Genomic DNA, 12,500 nt, shown 5'->3' with positions numbered 1-12,500 from the left:
AAGAAACTACAGTGGAATCCCAGTTTCTCAGCATCTTGATTTTTTTAAATAATCTCCTGTTAACTAAGATTAAAAGTCATTTCCCTTCACTCAGTCAGACAACCCCTGATTTCTTGAACCACTCAGTTTTTCTAACCAATTTTGGTTCTCCTTGGGGGTTCAAAAAATTGGATTCCACTTTAAGGGCCCATTTACCGATCTTTTTGAGCCGTTGCTAGGGAAAATTTATTCTCATATAACCTCGTCATTTTTAGTTACTTCAGAGTTATTTCATGTGTTTTAACTTTTTCATGATCAGCAACACTAGTGATGACGTCATCATGCCACGCCCATGGTCATGTGACTAATACTGAAAAAACGGAAAGGCTCCCAGACAAATTACGTTATCGGAATTTTTTTCATTGATTTAATATTTTAATTTAAATCCTCATTACGCTATGCATAGATTTTGTTTCATTTCTAAAAGGTCAGATTTTGAGAGAATTTCAAAATATTAAAAAAACCGTAATTTTCTGAAAAAAGCCCGATTTTGAAAAATGAATGCATAGCTATGTTTCCAACGTTGGCTTTAATCGAAATCCGTCAAAAAAGGCTGGATTTAAAGAAAAACCGCGTTTCCTTAAGCATTTAAAGAAACCGGAAGTGCGCCCGATATATATTGGAAGTTACCCTATCAGCGCGTGCGCAATTTACACTACCAGCACACTTCGGTAAGATCAAACAAAGCCACACGGAGTTGGTTTTCTCCTTCTATTGCTCTTGTTTTTCTGTCTTTCTCTTATTTTGTCTTTACTTGTACTTTTTTTACTTTGCATTTTATGAAACACAAAGAAAAACATCTAAAATGTGAGCGAATTTGGAAGTTATTGAGTTATTTTTATTTTCCGCGCTTACGCTGACGTAAGTAACCGGAAGTGGAATTTCACCTTCTTAGCAACGCGCGCGAGCGCGCGCATAAATCAGTTAATGGGCCCTTAAATCTGTTTATTGCAAGTTGGTGTGAGAGAGTTGAGACACCAGGAAACTTGATTAATGATTTTTCTTTCAATTCTGTATTTACATTAATTTTGTATGTATTCATGCAGCTCAACTAAGCTGCTGTAAATTCATGCTCCCTGGGGTGAGATGAAAAGTGACAAATCCTAAGCATGCATACATGTAGATAAATGTTGATAATTTGTATATATAAAACTTACCCTTAGGACGTCAGCTTGGGAAACTGACAGTCTTTTATAAACTTCATAGCAAACTCTACCAGTGACAAAGGCATTGTACAGAGCTTTTCCCTCCTCACCACCATTAATGAAGGCCAACACCCCTATCTGATAAAAGTACAATAAAAAGTACATTAGTCCAGTAATTATATTATACATTTAGCCTAACTTGACTCCTTTTTAATTTGCATTTCAAAATAATAAATTATGTTTATTTGCACAGTGCAGCTCAGATATAAGCTCGCAAATGAGCACCCGTTGTACATACAAATTAGTTCTCAGGTTATGCAACAGTCAAAATATAATTCTTAAGCTGAAAAAATACCAACATAACATGAAATAATAAAAGCAGGGAAAGAATATAATTATATGACTAAGCAGTGAAGCCAAAAACCACCCAAATGACCATAAATTGGCCCAGAAACCTCACGGGAACCAAGGAAACACACTTAAAGCAAGGTAGGTTTATTTTTATTCATACTCCTTTGAATTTTTTAGGCTTAAAAATGAAACCTTTTTTCCCATACAAACCCTTGTATTTCAACTGTTGCATAACCTGAAGAGCTAATTAATGTATGTACGAGGGACACTCATTTGCGAGCTTGGGCTACCTGTGGGAGAAATAACTTGTCAGCAATTAGGGTACAGTAAAATCTGCATGTAAGAACCTACTGGATTAAGGTGGCTGAACACAGTTTTTGATACTTGTGTTTCATTCACCTTTTCACTCATGCACAGTATGGCACATGAGTTATAAAATAGGCTCCATTTCTCCGTTTTGGTGTCACATTTGTGCATGCATACATTTACCACGCTCTTTGAAGCTCTGTCCGCCATATTGGATTATTCAAGAAGGTGCTGGTTTTTGGCAAACATTGTGCTTTTTCCCCAATTTGATATGGTGTGAAAGTACCTATCAGTACTTTAGTTCGTTGTTACGATTCTGAACTGGCATGTGAGTATGCATGAACAGCAAGAAAGTGTTTCTGGAGAGTTAAGCCATTGTTTATGTCGATCGCCATTTGGCAATATGACAAGTCTCAAATTTATTAGGGTTTAGGAGATTCAAGGACATATTATGAAGAATCATTTACTAAGAACGTGCTCTGTACACTTAATCTTTTGGTCAAAAAATGTTTCCTGTTCGTGTAAATGGATGTGTTCAACAAAACGGGGAGGTAATAGGCCACGCTCGATATATCAATATTCTAACATGTCTCCAGCTCAGGATTTCAGGACAAAATTTTAAAGTTTCTTTTGTCCCTCAAATCCCAAAAGATACTTGGTTACAAAGAAATCATTTTAAAAGAAAAATAAATGCTATAACTTGATGTTTCAGTGTTATCTTGTCGCCATTATTAAATGCAGATTAAAGTTGTTCAGTTCAGTTATAGTTATAGACTAGCTTGGGTGTTATGGAATCCACCAAAAGTTCGAGTAACAAGTGGACTAAAACTTTTTACTGAGATTATTTACATTGCATTGGAAATTTCTGTGCAACTCTTTTAAGGTTACTGTAGACCTTCAAGGGCCTATTTTGTCCAAATTTATTTTTTTACACCAAATTCAAGACTTCTACTTCATCTGAATTTTCCCAAAAAATATTTTAAAAACTTAAAACGTGAACAAGTCATCCACACAAACATAAATGTTTAAAATGAGTCAATAAACCTCAAACTGTGATAAGCCAATTAAAAAGTCTCAACCCTTGAGTTGAGCAGAAACAATTTTCGCGGCAACTGATCTCATCCAGAGTCGTATTTTGCTTCTTTTGTTTACCCCTTACATCTTGCAATTTCTCCACAGAAATCTTTGCTTTTGTTGATCGTTTTCGTCTACGTGATTTTGCACGGTCTTCGCGTTCGCACATTTGAATGCAAGCGCCAATCACAAGCGAATGTTTCGTCGATGCCCTGCTCTAGCTTGTTCTGGCACAGAAGTCAATTACCGTGGAATTATCGGAGAATTTAATCGCTGATATCTGACAAGGCAGCTTCTCCAAATGCTCCTTTCCTCTGCTTTGAAGTGTGTTTTTTCATATTCTAGTAAAACAAACAGGCTGATGAATTACGCGTTTAGTTTTTTTAAAAAAATGTGTTTAACATCTGCACTCAACTCAGCTTGCCAAGTAGGCCTGTTCAAGGCTATTCCACTATCATTCCTCTTTTTCCATTTTTCCTTCTTTACCATTTATCTGCTGATTCGGTTTATAACCTGCTGAATGTTTCACAGCAGACTTTGCTACTCCCGATGCAAAATATAAATTCTATAAAGATATACTGCAAATGTAAACATTGCACATTCATTCCCGGGAAGTGCTACTGTAGCCCGCTGGGGAGTTCAAAGCTGCGTTTCATTGGTTGGCGTAATCACCACGTTGACAACTGCTTCAGTGAGGTGCGAAAACTGTGAATTTCTTTCGAGGCCGAAAACTCAAGGTTTATTTTTGCTTGAATTAACTCTATTCAAATGAATTAATAGGGTATGTAGATTTATTGGATTTTAACGAAACTTGGCAAAAATCTTTGTCAGATATTAGCGCTCCAAAGTGTGTGAGGCTTTTGCAAAAATTGAAATATTTTTCCTGTGATGTCTCATTGAGTAACAGCAGTCAGAAAATTTTCTTTAGTCCAACTTTAAAAGGGATTTTCTAAGCAAACAATAGAAATATTGAAAAAGCCTCACACACTTTGTTAGCCCATTAACTCCTGATTGATAATGTCCAGTCAGTTTGGATGTCCACAGTAACACAAAGGCTCGTAATTCAGTTTAGCAGGTACGGTCATTTTTGCATTTAAAGGCTTGCGCGTGCAAATGGACTGTAATATACTTAAAGTTATTCTGGTACAAGGTTTGTGTCCATTAGAAACTGAAATTGCTGGATTTCCTATCAGGATCGAGTCAAAAAGAATGTGACAAACAATGTTAGGTAATAAAACACTTGTGTGTTTAAATTTTTTTCCTTTTTCTTTTTCTGCTTCTTGGTTAGTCTAGTACACCTTGTATTTTGTATCAATTATTGAAACCTATTACATTTTTAGCAACATGTGTAACGATATATACATATATATACATATATACATATATACATATATACACATATACACATATACACATATACACATATACACATATACACATATATACATATATACATATATATACATATAACAGTAAAAACTCAAGAGCTAGGTTATATGGTCATTTAATCGCTACTCCGAGTTTCATGCCTCATGCGAGGCTATCATCAGGCGACTGCCAGAAAAAACGGGTACATTCAAAGATATTTGAAAATACAGAACAATACAATTACATACTAGATATGTTGCGTGTCACGTGGCGCGTCACGCGGGATCTTAATCGCTAATTAGATGATAACATTTTTCAGCAAGAATTTCCTAGCATGTCTGCAACACAATGCAAGCTCATTTCTGCTGTTCAGAGTTGACATTTCCGGTTTACATAAGATGAAAAATTTCTCCCACAAACACAAATTACATCTCTTGGTAACATTCGAATAAGACCTAGCCTGTTTAACTATATGCTACTTGATGTCATACTTAATGTTCTGATCTTTCAGGCTCCATATGTATTTACTTAGTTCAGTGGTGTGTTTGTACCGCTCATTTCGAAAAGAACATATGTGATTACGATATCTTAATTTGAATGTAGTGTCACAGAGTCCAATGTATGAGAAGACAGAAAATTTTATACGTCGAATGCGATGGAAAGCTTATCATTTCTTAAACAAAACAGAACCAACAGCAAACGAGTCATATGGCTTCAAATCGAGAACATCACTGCCGCAAATCAATGAATTGATACCTTTTGAAGACGACATGATCAATCTTATCCAGAACATCAAGTTCAATGACACTAAATGCAGTTTCCAACACGAATTAAACAGCCATATCAAGAGCACGATCAAGAGGCCAGACACCCTCCTCATTCCAGCAGACAAGACCACAAACTTCTATGCAATGAACCCTTCCTCGTACGACAAACTGATTAAAGAGAACGTCACTAAGACCTACAGAAAATCAAATGATGAACTTGTAAGAGAAATAGACGCGCAGTCTGCCTGCATAGCTGAACGACTCAAGTTAGATGATCGCATTGAAAAATTAGCTAAGAAAGAAGCATTTATCACGTTGAAGGATCACAAGCCCAATTTTCAAGACCATCCAATGTGTCGTCTAATAAGCCCATCGAAGTCTGAAATCGGTGTAATAAGCAAACACATTCTGGATGAAATTAACACCTCTATCATCAACGGCACGAAAATAAACCAGTGGAAAAACACCTCCAGCGTTCTTAAGTGGTTTAACAGTTTGGAAAACAAGAGCTCACTATCGTTCATATGTTTTGACGTCTGTGAGTTCTACCCTTCTATAACTGAGAAGTTGCTTTCCAATGTGCTCGACTTTGCCACTAAGTACTGTCGAATCACCAGTCATGAGCGTGAAAATTATTCTGCAAGCAAAACAATCTCTGCTATTCAGCGAAAATTTCCCATGGGAGAAGAGATCTGCAAACAACCTTTTCGATGTCACCATGGGGTCCTTCGACGGGGCAGAAACATGTGAATTGGTTGGATGCTACCTTTTGTCCCTCCTTACAAAGAAGTATGGCCAAAACATCGGCTTATACCGCGATGATGGATTGGCAGCCCTCAAGGGGAATCCACAGGAAGTGGAGAGGATTACAAAGGGCATGTGCAAGGTTTTCCGTGACCACAACTTAGATCACAGTCAAAGCAAATACCACCAAGGTCAATTTCCTAGACGTCACGCTTGACCTCCAAAGTGGAAAGCACTATCCTTACACAAAAGAAGGCAACATCTCTCTACACGTGCACAGAAAATCCAACCACCACCCATTCTGAAAAATATCCCCAAATCCATTAACAAGAGGCTCTCCGAAATATCCTCTGATAAAGAATGCTTCGATAACGCGAAGGGCGTCTATCAAGGAGCGCTTAACAAAAGCGGACACAACTACAACCTATCATTCAATGCCACACCGAACCAGACACCTTGCCCACGAATAAACAGACAACAAAACATCCTGTGGTTCAATCCACCATACAGCAAGAACATGGAAACAAACGTCGGTAAATGCTTCCTTTCACTTATTGATAAGCACTTTTTTTTTTTTTTTAAATTATTATTAATTATCTATTTTTTACAGCACGCATACTTACATTATTAATTACAAAAAACTACGTATAAAACTACAACAATACAGCTACTTACGCTAATTACAACTTGCTCTAATTACAATGCTTGACGGAACAACAGTATTATTTAAACCGCTTACGTTACACTACTTTTTAATCGCGGACAATTACTACAAACTTTTACTACGGTTACTAGAACTAGTGAAAACTGCAAAAAAAAAAAAAAAAAAATGACAAAAAAGCGACAATTTACAGTATATTTAGCTATATTTACAGTTTAACTTGCACCTTTGCTCTGCTAGTTTCTATTTCTATTTTGTTTTTAAGGATAGCCAAGAAAGCGTCTAAGAAATAATCTTCCTCATTTTTTGAAACGGTGTAAATATAATATTTTGCAATTATTGTACAGAGGTTTAGACCGAGACACAGAGGCACGGTGTCTGTGATGCCGTAAAGTATTTGTGCTTCAGAGAGCGTGATTACAGTATTGTTTTTTCTGTACCACCAATCAGTAAACTCTGTCCAAAACAGCTGGACGTTGGGGCAAGTTACGAAGAGATGTGTAATTGTTTGCTTTTCAGCACATAAATGACAGCGGTCGTGCTCTTTAATACCGAATTTATGTAATGCAGCATTGGTGGGTAAAATATGGTGTACAATCTTGAACTGAAACATCGAGAGTTGAATATCTTTAGTGGCCTTGAAAGGCATCATGTACGTTTGATAAATTTGCTGGTCGTTCAAATTAGCTCTTTTCAGACTTTTTTCGGTGGTGGCAGAAACGAACTTCTTTTCAACAAGGTAGTTAGTAGCAAGTTTGCAAGAGAGCTTCTCAAGGGGAATTCTATCCATGTTTGTAGGTTCCTTCGAATGCGGCTGTAATTTGCCTTTCAAAGTTTTAATCCAGTTAGATGGAATTGCTTGGCATAAACCGTAATAGGTTAGAAAGTTAGTTTTAAGAGCAAAGTGAGAGCAGATATCTCTAATTTTTTCTACACCCGCTTCATGCCATTCTTTGTAGTACACTGAGTAGTTACCAATCCTGATGAATCTATTGTTCCAAAGAATTTCATCAAGTATTTCCTCTTCTGAGGACGGAGTAAACAAATTGATTGACTGCCAAGCCAACAAGGCTTTCTCGTAAAATTTGAGAGGAATTCTTACATTGAGATTTTTGAGATCAAAATTGCACTTAAGGAGAAATTTGCCACCACATTTTTCTAGCATGGTAACAGGGATATGCGTCCAGCTCACGGAAGGGTAACCGTTATCAAGTCTTCGGATCCAGGTCGCTTTAAGAGCGTTGTTTATTGCATCAAAATCCAAGACCTCCTTTTGCTCTCGGTCCAATCATTGTGGTTCGCTTTATCTTTGGGGTTTTCTTGCGCCATACGAATTGGGATATAACTTTATTAACATTTTGAATGAAATTAGATGTAACAGGGAGGACAGCGGTGTTATAAATAAGTTTGGAAAGGGCTAGTGCTTTTAGGATGACAATACGGCCATGTAGAGTTAAGTTCCTAGGGTACCACAGGTTAAGTAGGGAAGTCATTGAAGACAATTTCTGTTCAAAGTTCTTTTGAAAGGCAGCCTCTTCATCATAGGAGAAGTGTATACCGAGCGCAAGTATGGGATCTTTTGGCCATGTTATGTCTAGAGGTTCCTCCAAGTTGTTTTTGTTTGCGCCCAGCCACATGCCCTCTGTTTTACTTTTGTTTACTTCGAGACCTGAGCAGTTTTGAAAGGCATTGAGCAGTTGGAATAAATTTTGGGCAGATATACTATCGGAGACAAAAACAGTGGTATCGTCTGCGTATTGTGAAATTTTGAATTCTTTTCCGTAAATATTGATTCCTTGGATACCTGCATTAGACCTTATTGCGTTAGCAAGAATTTCGGCGCAGAGCACAAACAGGGAGCCAGAAAGTGGGCACCCTTGGCGAACACCTCTTTGTAGATTAAAGAAAGCGGAGGCGTAACCATTATTTGTTACACAGCTTGAACAGTCAGCGTAAAAGGTTCGAATCCACTGTTGTAACTGAGGGCCGAAATTTAAAGCCTCCAAGGTCTTAAAAAGGAAGTTCCAGTCAACGGTGTCGAAGGCTTTTTTAAAGTCAATAAAAATCGCCATGCCAGGAATGTTTTCCAGCTCAGTTATCTTCATGATGTCATTGATGAGTCTAATATTCTGTCCTATGTAGCGGCCCTTGACGTAGCCAGTTTGGTCTTCATTTATTAATTTGGGAAGGACTTTAGCGATTCTGTGAGCTATTGATTTTGTTGCTATTTCATAATCAACATTAAGTAACGTTAATGGTCTCCAATTTTCTAAATACAGCCGGTTCTTTCGTTTTTTTGGTATGACCTTTATTATACCTTGTCTTTGAGTGATATTTAGTTTTCCTAATTTATGGGCGTAATTAAAACTTTCTACCATTTCTTCGCCGAGTAGATGCCAGAAGTGCAAATAAAACTCAACCGAGAGGCCATCACTGCCTGGGCATTTGTTTTTGGCACACTGTTTGAGGACATTGAAACACTCGCTTTTAGATAAAAGCTGTTCAAGCTCATGCAGGTCGTGCTCTTCTAACTTAACCAGGTTAGGGTCTTGTAGGAAGGCATTATGTGTGTCACTATTGCAGGGGGCCTTTGCATACAAATTTTCATAAAATGCTCTTTGCATTTCTAAAATCTCATTTTCACAGGTAGTTTCCCTTTCTTCGTCCGTTTTAAGTCTAGTTATATGTGTTTTTGTGAACCTCCTTTTTTCGAGATTTAAAAAGTATTTGGTGTTTTTCTCCACTTGTTCATGCCAACGTATTCTACTTCTAATCATTGCTCCTTCAGTTTTATATTCAGCAATCTGGTTGAGTTGGGCTCTTAATTGGTAAAGCTTCGCAATGTTTTCTTTTGATCTATTTGATTGCAGTAAGGTCATCATGTCGTCAATTTCTTTTTGAAGGTCGCGTTCCTTATGTCTTTTTATTCTATTTTTCCTTTTTGAATATTGGACGCAAAATCCTCTTATCTCCATTTTGAGCATGTCCCAGTACAGGCCTTTGTCAGCGAGATAGCTGTGTTTATTTTTGTATTCGGGTATTTTGCTTTTGAGCTCATTAATGAAGTTTGCGTCTTTTAACAACGAGTTGTTAATTTTCCAAAACCCGGGTCCCCGTTTAGCATATTCTTTGGATTGTAAAGTAAAAGCGATAGCGCTGTGATCGGATATTGTGGGGTTGATGATGTTTATATCAATGGCAGACGGCAATTCTTTCGAAACAAGCCAGTAATCCAAACGACATTGCACTTTCAAGGAATTATCGCGCCATGTGTATTGTTTTTTGTTGGGATGTTGATCTCTCCAAATGTCTTGAAGTTTGAATCGTCCGACTAAGCCTTCAATCTCATCAATGACTTTTTGTTTCTTTTGAACCGGAGCTCCACCTGTTTTATCTATAGGTGCTAATGAGCAATTCAAGTCGCCTCCCAAGATGATTTGTGAATCTGCATACGGTAAAAGAATGTTGTCGAGGTTACGAAAAAACGCTGTCTGAGCGGTAATGTCATTTGGCGCGTAAATATTGCTTAGCAAGAAGGACGATTCAAACATGTTGGTTTTTAGCAACAGATACCGACCTTTCTTGTCAGCGATGGCGCTTTCGATTTCAAAATCTAAATTTGGCTTGAACAATACCATCACACCTTTTGAATGCGTGGTACCGTGGCTATAATAAATTTTCCCTCCCCATTCAGCTTTCCATATTTCTTCAACACTTTTGGATGAATAGGTTTCTTGTAAAAAAGCGACGTCGAATTTTTGGTTATGAAGCCATCTGAACACCCGCCGCCTCTTTCTAGCTTGATTTAAACCTCTTACATTCAAAGAACAAAAGGAGAGTCTAAAAGGAACAGTCATGGGTTTTTTGCAGCACAGATTCTATGTGATTCATTGAGAAAGATGCTAAATAGCGATTTTGAACTGTCAACAAACACGGCAAACACACTATAAACAATGAAATAAAATGCGAAATTAAAGTTAAACTATATAAACGGGGTGACTCGAACGTGGGGACTAAACATAACATGAAGAGAGCACATGCTGCTCGGTATTTAACTAGACCTCTGTAGGCAAACATTAGCGAGATCTACAAACTAACCTTTAAACTGGGCTTAGCTGAGCAAGGAACCCAGAGAAACAAGAGAAGAGAAAAAAAAAATATCTTACGTTAGCTCCGTTGGAAGGACTATAGCGATTCAGTTGGAGTGTATACTTGTCCATTGATGTACAGTTTGTCGAAGATGAGTTTTGCGTCTTGACCTCTCTTCTTTGCGTCTTTAAGAATCGGGACAAGTGCTTTTCTCTTGTCGACGATTTCTTTCGGGAAATTGCATGCCACAGCGAAATAAGTTCCTTTAAGATATTTTGCTCGAGATAAGACAAACTCCTTGTCTTTGTAAAAGGAAAATTTTGCAATAAGTGGTCTAGGTTTTTCATCTGAGGAATTAGCTGGTTTTCCGACGCGGTGAACGCGCTCCAAATAGATCTCGCTTGCATCTTCTTTGCTTATTTTGAGGTTTTCCTCCATGAACTTTTTCAAGATTTTTTCAGATTTTTCTGCCGATTCATTCTTTTGCTCAGGTAGATTGAAGAAATTGAGATTATTTCGCCGACTGTGACTTTCAAGCTTGATGGCTCGTTGCTTTTCTTCGTTAGCTTGTTTTGTTAATGAGATCACACTTTTGTTTAGCTTGTTGATGGCAAGTTCTTGAGTAGCCAGCTTCTTTTGTAGCCCTTCAATTGAAGTATGGGCAAAACTCAGGCTATCTTCTAGCTCCTTGTTCTTTTTCTCCAGGTTTTCTTGTTTTTGTTTGAGTACTTCCATTTCTCCGATGCAGGTTAAGGCCTTGTCAAGTTTGCTGTTAATCTCGGCGAGTGATTCCGCCATGTTTGTACAGCTGTGGCAATATTCTATCTCGCTGTCCTCATTATCAGTTTGCGAACCTTTACTTCGTTTTCTTCTTTTGCGAGTGGAGCTTTCCTTGGTTGCTTGTTGTTCATCTGCCATTTTCTCAGCTCTCGGGCTCCCTAGGAGGATTACATTTGCTTTGAAGGCGGAGCGCTTCAGAAGACGTCCGACCTCGCCGAAAGCTAGACCCAGTCCTATTGATAAGCACTTCCCCAAATCTAACCCACTTCATAAAATTTTTAACCATAACACACTCAAATTAAGCTACAGCTGCATGGGTAACATCAGAACAATCATATCTAACCATAACAAAGCTAAAATTAACAAATCCACACGTATTAATGACCAAACGAAAAATTGCAACTGCCGGAAATCTACCATGTGTCCCATGGATGGAAATTGTAGCATGGAAAGCGTAATTTACCAGGCTGAAGTCATCACACCAACCATGAAAGAGACATACACTGGACTCTGTGACACTACATTCAAATTAAGATATCGTAATCACATATGTTCTTTTCGAAATGAGCGGTACAAACACACCACTGAACTAAGTAAATACATATGGAGCCTGAAAGATCAGAACATTAAGTATGACATCAAGTGGCGTATAGTTAAACAGGCTAGGTTTTATTCGAATTTTACCAAGAGATGTAATTTGTGTTTGTGGGAGAAATTTTTCATCTTATGCGTGACACGCCATGTGACACACAACACATCTAGTATGTAATTGTATTGTTCTTTACTATATGGAGAAGAGTGTTTTACTGGGAACTAAACCACTCGTAGATTCTATACGCCACTTCATCCGGGACCCGAGTGGCGTATTTTCCGTATGTCACCTTTGTGAGTGTCGTATCGTTCAATGACGTCACGATTCCCGCCTTTTGCTTTTGATGAATTGGTTTCTCCATATAATAAAAAGAACATTACACGTTGGCTCGAAGATATGAATTTTATGTTCTCGTGGCAAGAACAATATCTCACGAGTGAGCGAAGCGAACGAGTGAGATATTGTTCTTGCCACGAGAACATAAAATTCATATCTTCGAGCCACCGTGTAATATCCTCTATGTATTTTCAAATATCTTTGAATGGAACCGTTTTTTTTGGCAGTCGCCTGATGATTGCCTCGCA

General features: G+C 37.9%; 1 protein-coding gene across 1 annotated transcript in view; it reads right to left on the bottom strand.

Annotated features, from left to right (window-relative positions):
- Positions 1-12,500, bottom strand: part of LOC145485067 (uncharacterized) — a 22,643-nt gene that overhangs the window by 1,159 nt on the left and 8,984 nt on the right. The window contains exon 2 of the mRNA XM_081463719.1: positions 1,197-1,322. Within this exon, the coding sequence (XP_081319845.1) occupies positions 1,197-1,322 (126 nt within the window). The remainder of the gene's footprint in view (positions 1-1,196; positions 1,323-12,500) is intronic.

This window comes from Orbicella franksi, chromosome 4 (assembly GCF_964199315.1).
Source record: "Orbicella franksi chromosome 4, jaOrbFran1.1, whole genome shotgun sequence".
NCBI lineage: Eukaryota > Metazoa > Cnidaria > Anthozoa > Scleractinia > Merulinidae > Orbicella > Orbicella franksi.
This window is presented reverse-complemented; position numbering and strand designations above follow the sequence as displayed.